This window comes from Anguilla anguilla, chromosome 11 (assembly GCF_013347855.1).
Source record: "Anguilla anguilla isolate fAngAng1 chromosome 11, fAngAng1.pri, whole genome shotgun sequence".
Taxonomy (NCBI): domain Eukaryota; kingdom Metazoa; phylum Chordata; class Actinopteri; order Anguilliformes; family Anguillidae; genus Anguilla; species Anguilla anguilla.
In genome coordinates this window covers 5,297,062-5,318,028 of record NC_049211.1, presented here as the reverse complement: position 1 = coordinate 5,318,028, position 20,967 = coordinate 5,297,062, and the positions used below count along the sequence as shown (strand labels likewise).

The following is a 20,967-nucleotide window of genomic DNA, read 5'->3' as shown; positions in this document are numbered from 1 at the left end:
ATTTACCTGCTTGTGAGTCCTCCTTGTGTGTTTGTCTGTGAAACGTTCCATTTCGAAGACCAAATCAATAATTTAGCTAATTAGGCTCAGCAACACCCACCTCTAATGTGGAACCACACGGAATACAGATGTCGATCACTATAAAACTAGCAGGACTTCTTATGTGGAACACGTACACAGTATTAATGCATATCATATCAAAATATAGAGAGAGAATTTCAAACAAAACATTTTAAAATATAATTTGAAATATGATTAATCAATATGACAAAATCTATGGACATTTTCACCATAATTTACATGTTATACATTTTTCAATATAAATATATCCATATATTCAAAAATGTATTGTTTATTTTGTATAGTTAACTAATCCGTGTCTCCCCCCCCCCCCCCCCCAAAAAAAAAAAAAAGATTTCACATGAATTCAGTAATATTTTCCAGCTCAATGTCTGGGAGACGAGGCCCACCCTCAAATTTGACCATGTCCCAGCATAACACAAGCCCACCTGTAAACATGATATTGTTGTCCAAAAATGAGACTCCTGGGCCCCCCATTTTCATGAAAGATTACTGAGTTAGCTGGATAACTGCACTGAGAAAAATCCAGAACCCTCCCCAAATCTGGAACGTGGACTGAAGTAAAAAGAGCTGTTCTGGGTTTTAGTTATCCAGCTAACTCAGTAATCCTGCTTGGTGAAACAGGGCCCTGTGCAGGTTAAGTAGTCATGGCAGGAGATCAGTTTAGCTCACGGTGACTCAGATTTTTACTCATTAGAGACCTGTGTGCTGTCGTTGTGCACTCAACACACCCACACACACACACCGTTACCCGCACCCCTCTCTCTTATTCCTGTCGCTACCAAACTGCCCCTCAGGTGAATCAAAGGAGATTCAAAAACACACACACACACACACACACAGAGAAAAAATATCGAATAGAAATTAAATTAACAGACAACAAAAAGGTGTATGTTTTTGTGGGAGGGCGTGGGAGGAGGGTAAATGAAGGAGGGAAGTCTACCCATCGCTATCTCACTCCGTCTCGATGCCTCAGAGTTTGTTTTTCTGTCAGAACGCGCGCGCACGGAGATTTGTGACGGTCTCGGAGAACCTCACGCAAGTGTTCCGGTTTCCAGGAGATCTTTATGGCTGCCTTCCAAACCCCCTACACCCCCACCACCACCACCACCACCTCCTCCGTCCGCCCCCCCCCACCCCACCCCACCCCCCAATCCCAAGTGATGTCACAGTTCACAGCCACGCCCTCTCTGCCGCTCGCCCCTCTTTTGCCGTGTCTCGTCCCGAGAGAGAGAGAGTCAGTCTGTCCTCCGCGGGAGCCGAAGGTGGAAAACAGGCAAAACGGCTCTGAGAACTTTTTCTCTCTTTTTTTTTTTTTTAAACACACGTGCGAGGGAGGCGGAGGCGTCGGTCAGGGACTAGTGCAGTCGCAAGTCACTTCAGCCCCTATTCTTCCCAAAAAAAAACACATCCACGGGCCTTTCTTTCTTTCTTTCTTTCTTTCTTTTTAAAAACAAAACAAAACCGGGAAATCACACAGCAGGAAAGGTGGGTGGGGGTGGTGGCCACATGGCAAGTTTCCACCACAAAACCGAGACCTGGGGGGGTGGGGGGGGGGTTGGGGGGGTTGGGGGTAGTTGATCCGCGACACCCGAAGGTTCGTGTTCCTGGCGGTAATCCCAGTCGTGTCCCGCGTACTCCTTGGGTTCAGCAGGCCTCCTCGTCACGCTGCGACGCGATTCGTTCCCTCGGTGGGTGGGTGGGCGTGGCTATGGGTGGAGCGACAAGACGGCCAGAGTCAGGTGGGAGGTTTCCGCTCTAGGCAGTGGTGCATTGTGGGATTTGTGGATGAAGGAAATACAGATGCTGGCTTGGTGAATGGCTCCTGGTCCCCTCAGTCCATGGCTGCCAAGAAACCTGCAAGTGAAAAAAGGATTAAAAAGGATTACAGGGTGAGGAGCAGGAGGGCTTTTATCTATTTATATAAATCAATATATTAATTAGCCGATTATTTTCCTCGCTTTAAAAGCGCAATTATTTCATTTGTGTCTTACAGTGGGTGATGATGATAACTGTGCCTGAAGTGTAGTAGCCTTCGAAGCCAGAAGGCAGTCATACCCTAACTGTGCATTTCTGCTCTTCCACATGTGTGACTGTGTCGCCCTCAGGCCAAATAGCTTATCCTTATGTCGACCAATAAAAGCATCTCGAAGTCATATGTCAATGTTCTGCACGTAATAAACGCACGTAAACTGTACCGCATTTCAAAGAGCACATTTCAGAGATTAATGACCTCTAAGAGTAATGAACCCGAGCCCTTTTGGTTGTAGATGAATAAAACCCCATAAATGCATTAATGAAACTCCCCGTACCGGGGGGATTGCGTCCCTCTCATTGGATAACGAACGTGACCGCAGTCGTTTTATTGGCTCACACAGCGTAAAACAGACACCGGAGGAGGCCAGGTGATCTCCCGCTGTGCGGCTGAGTAAATCACATTTTACACGCGCTAAGAGAGACACAGCGCTGCGCCACAGCGTGTAATCAGACACAGAGCTGGCTAACTGCTAGCTGTCACAGCGGTCACAGCCGTCGTGTGCCACCGGTCTGATATGGTACATCTGGAGGGGAAGGGAGGGGAGGGGAGGGGAGGGAGGGTAATGGGTGAGGATAAGAGAGCGAGGGTCTGCACCAATCTGTAGGGCCCCAGGCAGGACGGGACGGCGTGTGTGTGTATGTGTGCGTGTGTGTATGTTTGTGTGTGTGTGTGTGTATGTGTCTGTGTGACAGTGTGTGTGTGTGTGTGTGTGTGTGAGAGAGAGTGTGTGAGTAGGTGTGTGTGTGTGTGTATGCGTGCGTGTGCATGCATGTGTGTGTATGCTTGTGTGTGTGTGTCTGTGTGAGAGAGTGTGTGTGTGTGTGTGTGAGAGAGAGTGTGTGTGAGTGTGTGTGTGTGTTTGTGTCTGTGTGAGAGTGTGTGTGTGTGTGTGAGAGAGTGTGTGTGAGTGTGTGTGTGTGAGAGAGAGTGTGTGTGAGTGTGTGTGTGTGTATGTATGTGTCTGTGTGAGAGTGTGTGTGTGTGTGTGTGTGTATGCATGTGTGTGTATGTTTGTGTGTGTGTGTGTATGTGTCTGTGTGAGAGTGTGTGTGTGTGTGTGTGTGTGTGTATGCATGTGTGTGTATGTTTGTGTGTGTGTGTGTGTATGTGTCTGTGTGAGAGTGTGTGTGTGTGAGAGAGAGAGTGTGTGTGAGTGTGTGCTGTTGTGCATGCAGCTCCTGGAGAGGAAGAAAGCATGGGGCTGCATACCAAGAGAGGCTAATGCAGTGCAGCATCTCACAACCCTCTCTCCTTCCTTCTCTCTCTCTCTCTCTCTCCCTGTCCCTCTCCCCCCCCCTCTCTCTCTCCCTGTCTCTTTACCTCTCTCCCCCTCTCTCTCTGCCTCTGGCTTAACCTCTCTCTCCCTCTCTCTTAACCTCTCTCCCCCCCTTCTCTCCCTGTCCCTTAACCTCTCTCTCTCTCTCCCTTAACTTCTCCCTCTCCCCCCCTCTCTCTCTCACTCCCTGTCCCTTAACCTCTCTCCCTTAACTTCTCCCTCTCCCCCCCCTCTCTCTCACTCCCTGTCCCTTAACCTCTCTCTCTCTCCCTTAACTTCTCCCTCTCTCTCTCTCCCTGTCCCTTAACCTCTCTCTCTCTCTCTCTCCCTTAACTTCTCCCTCTCTCTCTCTCCCTGTCCCCTAACCTCTCTCTCTCCCTCTCCCTTAACCTATTCTTCTTTGTCTTTGTCCTCCCTCTTCCTCCTCCATCTGTAAGGATGCAGGAAAGTGGGCGCCTTTTTTGACCGACACTCCTTGAGAAGACGCGCTGAGCCATTCCAGTCCAGTAAATGAAGCACTGTACCAGTCAATAATCAACTAATTGGCACCTAGAGTAGACCTCAGTCCCTTTACTCTACAATTAACAATTAAGGCTGCAGTCGAATGAAAACCAGCATCCCTGAATTCCTACTTTCGGCAATTTACACACACCTTTTGTACAGACAACAATGACAACAAGAACACTTTTTGTTTGGCAGCCATTTTAATTACAGGAGAAACATTTACCAATCTGGGAGAAAAAGACCAGCGAGTTCTCCGACACGATTCCAGCATTTACACATCTGCACCGAGCCGTGGTCGTGAAATATTTACCCCGCGGCCATCAATATTGGTTTTATACCTGTTCTCATCTGGTCAACGTAGCGGACTTTTCCTCTGTCGTGCAAGACAACAGTGCAGACCGTTTTTTTTTTTTTTTTTTGCATTTGGGAGAGCTGCGGCATGAATCTTTCAGAACACAGCTCGAGAAGGGCTCCCAAAAGAGAGATTAAGAAAGAAGCCTTCTCTCTCTCTCTCTTTTTTTTGGAACATCAGGCAAGAAGGGATCAACACGTAGCTTTGCATAAAACAAGCACAACCCAAAACGATGCTAAGTCAACTGAGAGAGATGATACCGTGTTCACAGTGTAATTAGCCCAAGATCTGCAGTATACGGGGGGAGGACTGTGCCCCTAAAGACCCAGACTGCTCCCGTCCTCCGAAAAAAATTTGGGTCTGTACTTTTTTTCAGAAAAGCCAGCCTTCTCGGCCAGCCCACTCTTACACAAAACCGCACATGACATTTGATTTTGTTTTTTTTTTTTTTTGGGAACGAAAATATGCAAATGCGCAGTCATTCATATGCAATGTCGCAATTTGGGAAGGCGAATGCAATGACCCGAGCTTCAGAGCACCGACGTGAAGCTGTCAAACACTCCGGCAAGTGCCTGCCATAGCGGGACAGTGTGACAGGCGGACCAGGGGGTTACTGCACGCCCCATGTATAAAATATCCACCCGTGGGCCATCTTATAGGGATGGGACATGACAGGTCTACAACACACATGGTGCACACATGGTATTCGCAGAAGGGTTAGGAGGAAGGAGGATGAGTGGGTGTGAGTGTGTGTGTGTGTGTGTATGTGTGTGTGTGTGTGTGTGTGTATGTGTGTGTGTGAGTGTGTGTGAGTGTGTATGAGCTCAAGGGATGGTGGTTGGTTGTCAGTGTCTCCTGCTTGTCACAACACTCCAATCCTTGCATTTGAGGGTCCCCTCAGTGGAACAGCAGCACACTCCGCTCTGTGCCTGAGGGGCCCCTCAGTGTGAGAACAGCAGCACACTCTGCTCTGTGCCTGAGGGGCCCCTCAGTGTAAAAGCACCACACTCCGCTCTGTGTGAAAGGGCCTCTCACTGGGAGAGCAGCACACTCCATTGAGCCTGTGTGAGGCTAACGGGCTGCTCCATTGAGCCCGTGTGAGGCTAACGGGCTGCTCCATTGAGCCCGTGTGAGGCTAACGGGCTGCTCCATTGAGCCCGTGTGAGGCTAACGGGCTGCTCCATCGAGCCCGTGTGAGGCTAACAGGCTGCTCCATTGAGCCCGTGTGAGGCTAACGGGCTGCTCCATTGAGCCCGTGTGAGGCTAACGGGCTGCTCCATTGAGCCCGTGTGAGGCTAACGGGCTGCTGGGACATTACCGCTGTTCAACACACAGGCGAGCCCCCGCTGAGCCGAGCGCCGCAGGAGTGGGGAGACGTCAGACAGCGTTACGCACGCGGCTATAGCGCTAACCTGCTCAGGCTGCCCGAGGCCCACGCTGCCCGCTAGCCTTTATAGCGTAGCTGCGGAGAGCCTCGTATCGTACCTCATCGCTCACCGAGGAGAAACTGAGAACGGCGAGAAAGCCGAGCAGATTTTCCCTTCAGCGTGAGCGTGTGTGTGGGTGAGTCAGTGTGTGTGTGTGTCTGTGTGTGTATGTGTGTCTGTGTGTGTGGGTGAGTCAGTGTGTGTGTGTGTCTGTGTGTGTATGTGTGTCTGTGTGTGTGTGGGTGTGTGCATGTACACGTGTGTGTGTATGTGTGTCTGTGTGTGTCCATGCGTGTGTGTGTATGTGTGTGTGTGAGTGTGTGTGTATGTGAGCATGTGCGCGTGTGTGTGTGAGAGAGTGTGTGTGGGTGTAGTGTGTGTTTGAGTAATGTGTGTGTGTGTGTGTGTATGTGTGTGAGAGAGTATGTGTGGGTGTAGTGTGTGTGTGTGAGTAATGTGTGTGAGTGTGTGTGTGTGTGTGCATGTGCGCGTGTGTGTGTATGTGTGTCTGTGTGTGTGTCCATGTGTGTGTGGGTGTGTGCATGTGCGCGTGTGTGTATACTAATAGTGTATGAAGCACACGTTCGCACATGGTCGTTCATCTTCTCTCACACATTACCGCAGTGCACAGAGACTGAGTGGATCCCTCAAGAGGATCCCTCTTCTGTTAGAGCTAACACCAAGGACCCATAACAGCAACGTATGAGCAAATCAGGGGATAAAAAAGGTTCTTTCTGCTTAAATGCAAGATCAAATATGAAAAATATATATTCACACTCTCTCTCTCTCTCTCTCTAAGTGAGAGACCTCCGGCAAGGAGAGTCGGCGATGGGCCCACGTATAAACGGGGCGGCGGGTGGCGGCGGAGTCGCTCTATATTTAGCGCACGCACTCCACTCCACTCCACTCCGATCCGAGCAGGCAGCGGACGATGATGCAAGCGCAGGAAGAAAGTGGGCGTGTGGCCCAGCGCGGCGCACTCGTGATCGCGCGTGATGTACGACATCGATTTGCGTCCCGTTTGAAAAGCGCCTTCCCGCCTGCCTTTTCGGCGCATTCGTTTTAGTTTTTTTTTTTTTCAGCTGCAGCTCATAACTCAACGTTCCTACAATGGCAGGGGTTTTAGTACAAGGGATTGTTACGTCTCTTTCTCTCTGCCTCTCTCTTTCTCTCGCTCTCTCTATATATACATATATATACACACACACACACACACACACCACAATCAAATATAGTTGTCCACTACACACAAGCACTCTCTCTCTCTCTCTCTTTCTATATATATATATATACACACACACACCACACAATCTAATATAGAGTTGTCCGCTGCACACAAGGAGAAGCAAAAATAAATTATTCTTCCGCTGATGTCATTATAATGTGCAAAGAAACGAGAGCAAACTTCATTCTTCATTCTTGTATCGACGCACCTCGCGCCCAAGAGAAAGAGCGGACGGCGCGTTTCGTCGGGCCCCCGTCCACTTCAGGGGGTATTTATGTCTCAGATTTGTAAATTTGGCAGAAGTGTACATATCAGCCCATTTCCTCCATAAATGATTCACAATGAGAATTAGCAAAGCTGACACTCTAAACTGGCCGTATGAATCTTTAATAGGCCTAAATGTGATTTTGCAAATCAGAACAGAATTTCATAAATTTGAAGCTCCTGCAAATAAATATTTATGAGCCCCCCCCCCCCTCCTCCCGCCCCCCCCAACTCCCCCATACTTTCTTGTCCTGGTAATTGCCGCTGATTCATTCAGCTTTTCTCCATGGGGCAGGGGTAGAAATCAATCTTTGGAAGATTCCCGGTGAGTCATGGGCAGGCACATTCCGAGATTCCGATGCCCCCACCCCCACCCAGCCCCGAGCACTTCGCTCCGTCATCAGCTGTAACAGGGGCCAGAACTGAGGAGCTTCTGAACAACTCCCTCCAAAGATGGTGGACTCTCATCGCATTCGCCTCTATGAGCCAACAAAGTGTCGCTCCCCTTCCAGGTAGCAAAGAACGCAACAATCAGTTTCAACATTTCAAGTTTTTGAGACCGAAAAAGGACAACACAGCCTACAGAGTTCCCACTTGGGAATTCCCGGCAAAGATGGCGCCATGTTATTTTTTTTTGTAAATAAATAAACACGACACCAGTTAGGTATCAGAAGTGTCCCAAGCCGACAACTTAAGAAGCTGAAGAAGTTTTTTTCCCCAAAGGTGTACAATTTGGCCTGGCAATGACACGCTGACAAAGTGACACTCTAAGGTCTTTAAGGGTCTCATATTTCTGCAGTAAAAGCGCATTCACTACATCATCACGACCCTGGCTTGAAACCGGGGGGCGGAGCACTGGGGCGTGGACGGGGGCGGGGACGGGGATGGGAACGAACCCCGACCCTTGCCCGCCGTGGGTTTTTTAAGTTTCCCCAGCGCCGCTTTCCGAGACGCCGTCTCCCCCCCGCTCGGCTTCACGCGCGCCCCAATCACCCGCTAATCCCGTTTTAACCACCTCCCCCCCCCCCCCCCCCCACAACCCACTGCCAGTCAGGCAAGCCGGCTCCAGACCCGGGCCTAATCAAGCAGAGCAGCTGAAAATGGACCTGGTAAATGATCAGAGCGGTACGATTTCTCAAGCCACTCTGTTTGTGTGTGTGTGTGTGGGGGGGGGGGGGGGGGGCAGGGGGTGACTTTTTGAAAGGGACAGTGATGGTACTGCGAATGCCTGCAGACTCTGTTGTTTATCCTGAGAACACGACTAACTCCCTTCAGAGCCCACCGTGAGCTACAGGACATGATACACCACAATGCAGGGACAGTGCACACCAGGGGGGGATACAATCTTACCCAAAAAATGGCCGGTGTGGGTGCAGGTCTTTGTTTTAGCCCAGCACTAAGACACCTGTCTCAACGAATGAACTAATCAGGGTCTTCGATCAGGTAGAATCAGGTGTTTTAGTGTTGGGCTAAAACAGAAACCTGCACCCTCACCCACAGATTAAAGAGTGTGGATACTGTAGCGATGGCAGGGTACAGACACAGCACAGCACAGCACAGAAGACGCAGGCTCCAGAAATAGCGCTGTAAAGAGAAGACATAATGAAGTGCGCTCACCTCCCCTTGGTTCCTGTGTACTTTAAGACGGCTCCTTGGGCAAAGGCTGGAAGCAAAAACACAACAAGTCAGAGGCGGAGAAACACACACACACACACACACACACACACAACACAGAAACACACACACACACACACACACACACAGCAGCACTGTCCAATCAGAGCAGACCGTGTGGCTCATCAGGCCATATTCACACAATATGCCCACTCTGAGCACAGATGGTAACACTTTCGATTTGATGAAAATGAGAAGACGTGAAAGTAAAATCGATCAATCAATCAAATTTTATTTATATAGCGTATTTTACAACAGTTGTCACAATACGCTTTACAGACAGCCCTAGCCTAAACCCCCACAGGAGCAAGCCTAGGTAAAAAAAGACTGAAGGTCATTTTATCCAAGGTCTTTATTTTGTAATTTACTTAACCAGAGTGGGACAAAGCCACCCCCCTCGCCACAGGCTGAACTCACACAGAGAATATTAGTACAGCCCAACGACGAGCTCAGATGAGCAACGAAGAGCACAGCAAGACCAGCGACAGCCATCACAGCAGTGCACCGACCACTTCTGAACACATGCTCTCTTTCTCTCTCTCGCACATTCACTCTCTCTCTCACTCTAGCTCTCTCGTTCTCCTGTCTCTCTCTCGCTCTCCTCTAGCTCTCTCTTACTGTCCTCTCTCTTGTTCTTTCTCTCTCGCGTTCGCTCTCTCTCACTCTCCTCTAGCTCTTTCCCTGTCCCCTCTCTCTCTCACTCTCCTTTCTCTCTCATCTAAATCTCTCACACTCTCTCTCGCTCTCCTCTCTCTCTCTCTCTCTCTCTCTCTCCTTGGCCAAGGCCCCCCGCGTCGCCCCTCTGGCAGAATGGCGGGAAGCCCAAAACGCCAGCTCCACCCCGTCGGCAAAGCGGAACTCCGGCATCGCAGGGGCACAACTCCAGCACCACAAAGAGCTCCGCCAGAACCAGACCCAACCTCCGCCAGAACCAGAACCATCTGCCGCCAGAACCAGAACCGTCTGCCGCCAGAACCAGAACCAACCTCCGCCAGAACCAGGACCAACCGCTGCCAGAACCAGAACCAACCGCCGCCAGAACCAGAACCAAACTCCGCCAGAACCAGAACCAACCGCCGCCAGAACCAGAACCAGCCGCCGCCAGAACCAGAACCAACCGCCGCCAGAACCAGAACCAACCTCCGCCAGAACCAGCTGCTGCCAGAACCAGAACCAGCCGCTGCCAGAACCAGAACCAACCTCCGCCAGAACCAGAACCAACTTCCGCCAGAACCAGAACCAACCGCTGCCAGAACCAGAACCAACTGCCGCCAGAACCAGAACCATCCCACAGCACCGCCTTCCGCTCGACAAATTTAAAACCGCTGCTTTGTGAGCGTTAATATTCAACAGCGAGAACATACCGCACCCGTACGGTCAAAAGCAAATTAAAACGCCCGCGATTTATTGACCAGTCAACCAACACGAGTATATATATCGGGTGGTCGACTGGTCAATATCGTACATCGTACAGCCGCCCCTAACTACAAAACGCTCAGCCGACTGCTACCACTTCCACCACAAGACCACCATATCGTAAGCGGTAACGATTCGACTTCCATTTGACCGGGACAGTCACAGGAACCCTAAAGCTGCAGTTACTACCCTACGACCCCAACTAGAGTGGCGCTAACGCACACAGCACCAGTCGGAGTAACCAGCTCTACCGCAGCTATCCAACGACCAAACGCCACCGCCGACCAACCCTGCTGTCCACTGGGGACCGCAGGAGAAAAACAACCACCAACCAAGTCCTCCAGACCGCTGGAATCAAATGCACTTAGAAGAGATAACGAATGGGGCGATTAGCGAATGAGCGGGTTGTTCGGTCGCTCAACGAGGCGGGCGAGACGAGGGTGCGTCTGAGCCGCGCGAAGTCGTTCCCAGCATGCCCCCCCTGCTGGGCCCGGCCCCGCCCCTCCGCACCTCCACCCGCCCGTCAGCGTGCCCCGGCGCGTTGGCGGTATCCGAGGAGCGCTCGGGAGCCCTCGCCCCGCCGCAGTGTCATCTAAATGCTAAGTGCTCGCGCTGCATCGCTAAACGAAAAAAACAAACAAAAAAAACAACAACAGGGCCAGAATATGAACAGACAACAGAAGCCTCCAAACAGGACCCCGTCTTCCTGATTTCATTTTGTTTTTGTATTTTCGTTTTTTGTTTCGTTTTGCTGAGAACATTCTGGCCTTCTGTGAGTGGAATTCCAAGAATACATTTGTTTTTTGTTTTTTTACAGTTTATATATTACAAGGAAGTGGAAAAAAAACAGAAGAAAAAGGTAGAAATTAGCACACCAGTTTTCGGCTTTATTATTGTAAATAGCTTATATTATATTTTAAGGGGTGGAAATACAAGCTATTTACACCAGGCGGCTGTTGATTGCGTTGGTGCTCTTCCAGACGCGCTCTCTCGCTCTCTCTCTCTCTCTCTCTCTCTCGCTCTCTCGCTCTCCCTGGGTATTGATTGGCTCCGTAGGAACCGCTGACACCGCAGGTGTGGGAAGCACTATTAAACGCCCCCCCGCTAATTAAAAGGCTAACGAGTCGAGCAGATCCTCGCCGGGGCAGGTGTGCCGGAGAGGGAGAGGACGGCGGCCATTTCTGTTGACAAACAGGGTGGCGGACGCGGAGCGCCCCGCGGCCATCGGGAGAAACTGAGGGACGACGCAGGCGCGCCCGTCCAGCGCTCGGGGGACAACCCGGGCGATGTTAAAATCAGCGCGGGGGGGGGGGCGATCCTGCCCCAGCCTTCCCGAGGTATCCACAGCGGAGTCTGCCGCCGTGTAATTCATTAACTGACTCCGGTTCTACTTAATTAGTTCAAATTACCTCTGCGCTCCAGCTGTTCGGCGCTGTTAATGCAGGAGGCAGGCAGAACTCAACTGCATGCATTTTTTAAAAGGACAACTTAGATCGCTCCCAAATAAGACCTGATGTGGCTTAAGGAACAGAGAAAATTAGAAAATAAAAACAAAAATATAAGCTCGTATTGCACCATAAGAGCTCATATTGCCCCATACAAGCTCATATTGCCCCATACGAGCTCATATTGCCCCATACGAGCTCATACTGCCCCATATGAGCTCATATTGCCCCATACGAGCTCATACTGCCCCATATGAGCTCATATTGTCCCATATGAGCTCATATTGCCCCATACAAGCTCACATTGCCCCATACAAGCTCATACTGCCCCAAAATTTCAAAAATTTAGAAAAAAACTCCCCCCTCTATTTTTCAAAAGGAGTTAATGGCGGTAGCAGCGCTCCAAGCGAGGCGTCACTTTCTCCGCTCCGCGCCGCGCCGCGTCTCGCAAATTTGGCGGGAATAATGGAAATGTTCATCGTTCCGGGTCTGATCCTCTCAGGCACACCACTCATCTTTCAACACGCTCTTTCAGCACGAAAAAAAAGAAAGAGAGAAAAACCCCCAGCATGAATAAACTAACAACGGCAGTTCAAAAGGAAGGCAACGGTAGCACTTCAACGGGGGAAAGTTGCGCGAGCGACTGTGGAGAGGACAGCTTCGGTAACATCGGAAAAGAGAGGGGGACAGCGGGACAACACGGGCAGAGACTAAAATAAGAAATAATGAAATAAAGAGCAAAATGGCAGAATCAGATAACTGGGATAAACAGAGAGAGAGAGAGAGAAAGAGGGAAAAGGAGAGAGAGAGGGAGAGAGATGTTTGTTCATCACACAAGCTTAGTTGTTTAGTCATCACACAGTATACCCCTGGATGCTTTTGACATATGAGATATCTATTTTATGCATTTAAAAAATAAAAAATTAAGTACACAAAACACTTTCACCGGGGCCAGATATAAGGGACATGGCTGATGTCAGTTTGGGTCGGGAGGAGAGGGAACAAACACAGGAAGTTTAATTATAGCACAGCTCACAGCCACTCTTCTCTATCCCATCCGTCTTCATCAGTGAGCGCTGAGTCAGAGCCTGCACGCAGCCGGACGTGTGTTACACGTGTCACATGTGCGCAGACCTGCGCAGATGTGCGTCCCGGCAAACACAGGAAGTTTAATTATAGCACAGCTCACAGCCACTCTTCTCTGTCCCATCCGTCTTCATCAGTGAGCGCTGAGTCAGAGCCTGCACGCAGCCGGATGTGCGTTACACATACCCCGTATGCGCAGACCTGCGCAGACGTGTGTCCCAGCATGCACTGGACACTGGGGAGAGGGTGGGGGACCGGAGCATGCTCCTGGCGCTGGTCCCAGTTACACACGCACCGTATGTGCAGACGTGTGTCCCAGCATGCACTGGGGAGAGGGTGGGATCGGAGCATGCTCCTGGCCCAGCTCCCAGGTACACACTCACTGTATGCGCAGACCTGCGCAGACGTGTGTCCCAGCATGCACTGGGAACTGGGGAGAGGGTGGGGGATCAGAGCATGCTCCTGGTCCAGCTCCAGGCAATGGGGAGAAGGATGCCGGAGGTTATGATTTAATGTTTAAAGACCCCCTCCGCTCAAAAACATGTTTTTTTAAATGACAAAATCCTCTCGAAAACATGAATTTCAAAATACAGATCGATTTTTTCGCATTCATCCACTGTGAAGGCAGTGCTTCTCCGTTCCTCCCTGAAATCTGAGTTGGAAACCTGTACGTGCCAGAACAATCTGTGATGTCACAAATATGTCGAACCTATCACGGTCCACTACGCAAAGACATACAGATTACAAGAGCGCAGTACTCCACAGATTTAAGACGCAACCCCAAGGCAGGAAATTTGTCCCAACTGTTACCAAAGGAGCCCATTTCGAAAACAAAAACGGGTGGAATTTTTAAAATAAAAATCTTGCGGGTGTACCTGACAGCACACCTGACAGCAAACACGGAGGGAATCCGCGTTTGTACCGCACATTTTACTGACGAATGCTTCCAGGACCTCACGCAGAAGTCGACGGTTTTTGCGCAGATATCGATTTTGAATCCGGATGCCGTGTCTGCTGTGTATCCTGGGACCACAGCAGCAAGCGTCGTTAATTTGCATATTCACAGATTATCGCCATTCTCAATGAGGGCAAAGGCGTAGAGATGCTATTAAGCCCTTTTTTTTGTGGTGGAAAAACCAAACAAATTATTATTCAATATAGAACATTTTAAAAAATGTTTTAAAATACATTCTTTAAACGCAAGGAGAGCTGAAGTCTTATTCCCCAGAGTTCAGGGGGAACATGATCATAACACTGCTACCAGGATAACTGCCAGTTTCTATTTACTCACACCCGTGGGCTTTCAAGCACATGGACACACACACACACACACACACACACACACGTACGCACGCACGCGTACACACACACACACACATATGCGCACACACACATGCAAGCACGCACACACACACACATGCACACACACAGGTGCACCCACACACACATGCACACACACAGGTGCACCCACACACACATGCAAGCACACTCATGCAAGCACACAAACGCAAGCACGCACACACACACACACACGTGCACACACACATGCACACACACAGGTGCACCCACACACACATGCAAGCACACAAACGCAATACACTGTTTGGCATCTAGTTACTGAAATTAGCGACACTAGGTAGTGCTTTCCATCTCCTCATATCCAAGCTTCTAATTTTGTTAATTTGATCATGCCGTAAATACACAATTTTTATTTAGGGCTGGCGAGATGATGTTCGGTTGGGGATTGTTTTGATGGTAGGCTGTCTTTGATCTCCGATAATGATGCACTAATGACTGCATCAAACAAACAGAAGACTTACACCTCACCTACGCAAACAATTAACATGCAAATAGAGAGCACTCAGGCAAACGTGTCACATGCCTGTTATTAAACTAAATTAAACTTGCATGGAGGTGGCTATTTTTTAAACGCTGAATTTTAATGAATTTAGAGGCAATTTTTTTCAGTTCTGTGATAATGAGAATGGGATTAATAACAGTCAACCACCACACCTTAGTTCCTTAGTTATTTAAATGCATATTATAATTAAAAAGTATAGTAAGCTGCACTTACAATACAGGGTGCAAGCCTACACAAATATGGATTTAAACTGTTTTCAGTATTTTTCTAACCTGTTTACAGTATGTCATAATTAAACTACACAGCATCCATACATATTTACATTTGATTGAAAAAACTGATGCAATATCAAACACGAATCAACGTCTAACATTTGATTAAAAGATAATGTCACCTAATTAAGAAATAATGTAATTTAACGCATGCGTTACACGTACCTCGGTTTCACACCACTCTTTCTCACCACTCTAAAACGAATGGATTAATTTACCTCAGAACGCTTGGACTTCATGCGATTCCGTGAGAGATCAGGTGTGCTCTCCATCTGTACTCTACTCTACATAAAAAGCACTCGATCAGAGTCAATTTGACGCAGATTATTTTACCACGGTAACTCCTCCGCCCGGGGGCTCAACCACTCAGCATTTTTATAGTGCTGAGTGTAACAGGATACAAGGCTGTGTGCTGCTAACCCCCGCCCCCCCCTCCCCTCCCCCCACACACATGAACCAAAGGAGTCCTTTGATTCTGTAAACCCGGTGACTAAAGGTCAAATCAGTCTAGCTAAACAACCAAAATGGATTTGGACTCAATAAATAACTGTGATATAAAAATAGAGGCGGGGGGGGGGGGGGTTGGGGGAGATGGAGGGGGGGGGGTGAGATGAAGGGCAAGGGATCTCAAAAGGCCCGCGGGCGCTCCTCAGTGTCAGATATTTAGTCGCTGCTAACAGTGATGGACGTGACCAGAGATGGCCCCCCCACCGCCACCCCCCCCCCACCCCCCCAATCTCAAACAGCCAAAGATGCTTCTCGATGCGAAGCGGTTCTCCCCGACTCGTTTTTCATCATCCTGTCTGCGTTATATTGCTTCTGCAGAGCGCCCCCCCCCCCCCCTCTCCCCCCAGCCCCCCCCAGCCCCCCCGCCCCCAGAATAAAACCTCTCGGCTCAAACAGTCTCTTATTGTGTTTGGGAGCAGGACAGTAGGGCAGGCCTCCTTCTCCCTCTCAACCAGTAGCCGCGCGGAGACACAGAGCGTACCGTTAGCACACGGCACCCCCCCACCCCCCCACCCACCCACACCCCCCCTTCAGAGGTGGAGGGACGCTGTACGTTCAGGAAGGGAAGGGACGTTTAGGAAGGGACGTTTAGGAAGGGACGTTTAGGAACGTTCATGCCTGCGCCAGTTTTCGGGGAAAGTGTAACCGGAGAGCTAAGGAAGGGGAGGGGAGGGGAGGGGGCCGCGCCGCTCCGGAAGAACCCCAATCCCACGCGCGGTCCGCTCAAGGCTCTCCCTCTCTCTCCCCCCCAAACCATCAATCACAGGATCCACCTGGAAAACATGGCCGATTTAGGGCAATTACAGCCAAACCGCGGAGTCAATAAAGCCCATTAAAAACAGCGCAGCGAGCAGGAGCCACCGCGGCCATCGGAGACGCAGCCCCGGGTCACCTGTGCCCCGGGCTCGGGGGCTTCCATTCCGTCAATGATGTCACAGGCCAAGATTGTGACGCTCCCCAAGGACCCCGCCGAGCTAATAGGTGCCTTCTCAAACGCCCGCAGAGAAAAGTCCTTGGGGCGACACCTCATCTACATGGAGGGAAAAAGCATTGATGTGTTCATTAAGAGATTAGAGGAAGTTCAAAGAGCCCCTCGGCTTGGCTCGGCTCGGCTTGGCTGTGAATAAACTGCAGTGTACCTGCTCCGTCGTTCTCTCTTTTTCGATCAGAGCATTTGAAGTCCCTTCATAGCTGAGAACGCGGAGAGCTGTGCAGCAGGGAGTTGTGCTTATGGATCGCACCTGGCGTAGCGTCAACAGCGCTAACCCACCTGTGAAATGTGCGTGGTGCGATGAAGAATGCCGGAATGTTCTAACAGGTTTTTTTTTTTTTTTTTGTTTTTCATTTTTCAGCTTTCTCTCTAGCAAATTTACCGATAAGATTTTTTTTAACACAACAGAATATTTTTGCATTCTGGTCATGTTACACGCAGACATGAATGTGAGAATAAAGTAAGAACTGTTAATATCTGATAATGTTTAGACTCTCCAACTGTCATCAGAACACAGTGATATAATTCTATGTTGAAGAGTTCTATTTATAATTCTGTGCTGCTATACTGCATAAACCACGTTCCAAGTGATATTGTAGGAACATAATTTTTAATGCTCCGCTACAGCTTAGCAAGGTCAATCTACAATGAGCCTTACTCAAACATTATAATGCAATCTGCTAAGACATGCATTTACACTTTTTCTTTTTGTCAAAACACCTACTACACGCAAAGGAGCAATTTAAAAGCTGAATTTGATTTCTTTTCTTTAAAAAAAAAATGGTAATCGCGCGAGAAACGGCGACGCGTTTTAAACGCGACACGCAATTACAAGGAAGGTGCAGCGCCGTCTTTTTGATTGCGGGATTGCGGACGAAGGCACTCCAGGCTTCAATAAAGAGCCCGCCGCCGCAGCCGATACCCGCTATTCATAATTCATATTCATAATTCATCTCGCCGTCGTGACATTGTTTCAATCAGGTATGACCTTCGCGACAGGTGGCGGGAAACACGAACGCGGGGGCGTTCGACTCAAAGCCACCGCATAAAAGATTTCGCCCAAATAAGGAAAGATTTGCTTTTTTCCGAGAGATGGCTGGCTTACGGCACCCTAAGACTTTTCAGGATTTTACACCCCGAAACCCATTAACAGATTATTTTGGATCCCTTTTTTTTGTGCTCGCGCTCAGAAAATATGGCTACGATTAAGCTACTTAAAAGCTTAACCGTCCTGTTTCCAAGGCCTCCCACTGCAACAATGAAGGATGACAGGACTCACACAATTCATTATATCACACATTTTTGAATGGCGTTGCACATGTAGGAGGTTTTTATGTAATTTGAAAGGTTATTAGGTGATACCGTCTGTTGTTAGGGAGTTTGGGGCTGCAAGATAACTTTTACGACGCTGCTGTTGCTAGGCAGGGCTTGTCGTGGATACTGATTGGACGGGAGATGTGGCCTGTTTCTGATAGATGCACCTCAGATGTTACTGGTGTTTCAATATAAGGCCTTTGAATTAACAAGATTTCCTTCCTTCCTTTTTACCTTCGAAAGTTCAATTATGACACCTATGAGTTCTCAGTCCCATTGCAATAAGTAACGATATGTTGAAAATATTCTGTTATGTATTTAATCACCGTTTTTGTCAAAATCAATAATAATAATAATAATAATAATAATAATGATTGTTACATAAGCAAAATGTAAATAAGCAGAGTGATGTATTAAGTCTCATATATTTACTGCATGAGCTCCCCAAACGTTGCCTCACACAACACACAGGTGCAGTTTCACGAGAATACTTGTTACTGTGAACACGAAATTAAAAATTCTTCACAGCATAGCGCACGCATTAGAATAACTTCCAAAAAAAACCCTGTTTCCACAGCATTATTATTCCATATTCATCAAGACGCCACTTTTATGTAATACCGACATTGAGGAGGTGAGATGTGGAGGTGGGAGGGACGATGTGGAGATGTGGTGATCCCAGAGTTCTGGGAGAAGTGGGGGAGCTTCTCAACACCGACAGCAATAACAACAGTCAGCTCCCAGCTTCTCCTCAGACACTGCTCATTACTACAAATGTGCGTGATTCACCAGCTAAATGACAGGAAGTCCTATCACACTGATCACACTCCCACTCTCTCCTTCTCCGCACTCAACATCACACTTCCTTCTGCTCTCTCCTGCGACTGCACGCACCACAGGACTCCTTAGTACACAGAGATTTCACACACACACACACACACACACACACACACACACACACACACACACGCATGCCTGCGTACACACACACAAACATAAGGCACACACACACACACACACACACACGCATACATGCGCACATAAGGGCATACATGCACACACAAAAACACGCACGCACCCACCCACACATGTACACACACACACACACAAACATAAGGCACACATGCACACCCACACGTGTACACACACACACACACAAACATAAGGCACACACACGAGCACTAACATACGTGTACACACACACACACAAGGGAACACACGCACACGCACGCACACACACACACATGCACACGGGCACACACAAACACACACACAAGGGAACACACGCACACGCACACACACACATACACACATGCACACGGGCACACACAAACCCACACACACACGCACGCACGCACACACACACTGTTATGACATTTGCTTATCTCTGCTGCGTCTCTAAGTGTCTCTGATTTCCTTCCGATCTGACCGGTCGTTTCCGTTCACTCCGTTTGAAAAAGGAGCGGTTGGCCGTTCACCGGTCGAGACTCTTCGGACCTGCTCCGTGCTTGTGGATTGTGGATCACGATTACTGATTGTTGATTTTACGTGTCTGACCTTATTCTGGTTGACCTCGATTCTCATCTAGCCCTTCCAGTAGTGTTTGCTGATTGGATTTCGTGTTTGACGTTCGATTCGACTTCGATTCTCGCCATAGCCCTTCAAGTTTGTTTGCCCAGTGGATTTTTTTTGTGCTTGACTCCTTTGCGCTCAATTTGACCTTGACTCTGGTTTAGCCCCACAGTTCCCCATGCAGTGACTCCGGTTAGCTAGCGTGTTCCCAGCTGGACTACAAATCCCTCCATCGGGACGCTGTTTTGTTATTTCTCTTTGTTATTTCTCCTTGATTATTTTTGAAGGTGACTCCGGATGGAATTCTAAATCTCGGTAGGCCGGAACGCAATTTGGACTCTTGGTCTCACTGCAGATTAAATGTCTCGAAGCAAGCCCAGTAAACCCTCGAAGACTAGTTAGGCACTAGTTAGTAATTTCGGTTAGGTAGTTAGGGACAGGAGTTGCTAGTCGGTCTGCACCACTCATTACCCAGCCCCATTCATCTCCCTTTTCCTTTCTCCTGTTACGGTCCGACCTAGACCAGGTCGTAACTAACACGCACACACACACGCACACACACACACACACACACACACACCTGCGTTAAATATCCGAATAGAGTCTTGGCCCTCTCCCTTTCTCTCTCTCTCTTAATTAATTTAGTTATTTTTAACGTCCTCTCACTGCATTTTTAATCTGTTGTTGGTCTAATTCAGTCTTTCTTAAATTGATTTTATCCTGTACTTTTATCCTCTTATTCCATTTATTTTATCGTGTTGTATCGTTAATACATGTATTGTACTGGGATGCAATTTTGTTGTGGTTTGTTGTGTTGTATTGTAGTGATTGGAAAGCACTTTGGCACAACTCCTGTTGTTTTTAAATGTGCTGTATAAATAAAAGTGACTTGACTTGACTCTCTCTCTCTCACTCACTCACGCTCTCTCTCCCTCCTCCCTCCCCCTCTCTCCCTCCCTCCCCCCCTCCCTCCCTTTAAGGAGGGAACACTATGTTTTCTTCTCCCCCTACTTCATTACTTAGCGCTATTATATCTCATTACCTCCGCGCTTGTCTTTAGTTACAGCTGCTTCGCACCGGCCGCCGCCGCCGCGTCAGCTCCAGAGAATACGATCCTTCAAGCTTTCCGCGGCGCGCTAGTGAAGACAAATTGCCCGCTTGTCTGGGGCCCCGGTGACTGATCTATATTAATAGCTGGCTGGCGTTCAACATGCTACATATGCACACTCCATTAACAGGTGAGCTCCTGAGCGCGGGACCTGGCAGGGACTCACCTCAGGTTTGGGGGGGGTGAGAGGGGAGGGGGGGGCGGCACTTAAAAGGTTGCAGGTGCAGAAGTGCGTCCGACAGCGCAAACACACCACAACAGCTCTCCGGTCTTCTGTCTCTCTCTGTGGCAACCTGTGCCTCCCCTTGCACCCCCCACTCCTGCATCCCTGCCCCCTCCCATTCCCGTCCTCCATCTCTGCCCCCTCCCATTACACCCCTCCATCTCTGTCCTGCCCCCCATCTCTGCCCCCTCCCATTCCACCTGCCCATCTCTGCCCCCTCAAATTCCACCCCTCCACCTCTGTCCTCCCCCATCTCTGCCCCCTCCCATTCCACCACTCCACCTCTGTCCTCCCCCATCTCTGCCCCCCACCCCACTCCTCCATTCCACCT

At 49.2% G+C, this 20,967-nt stretch overlaps 1 protein-coding gene across 7 annotated transcripts in view; it reads right to left on the bottom strand.

Moving 5' to 3' along the window:
• Window positions 1-1,628: 1,628 nt before the first annotated feature.
• tafa5l (TAFA chemokine like family member 5, like) overlaps window positions 1,629-20,967 on the bottom strand; it is a 62,607-nt gene continuing 43,268 nt past the window's right edge. For all 7 annotated transcript variants that reach the window (XM_035380888.1, XM_035380884.1, XM_035380883.1 and 4 more), the window contains exons 5-6: window positions 8,785-8,830; window positions 1,629-1,938 (exon numbers count right to left, since the gene is read on the bottom strand). In XM_035380888.1, coding sequence (XP_035236779.1) covers window positions 8,807-8,830 — 24 coding nt within the window. In that variant the 3' untranslated portion in view covers window positions 1,629-1,938; window positions 8,785-8,806. The remainder of the gene's footprint in view (window positions 1,939-8,784; window positions 8,831-20,967) is intronic.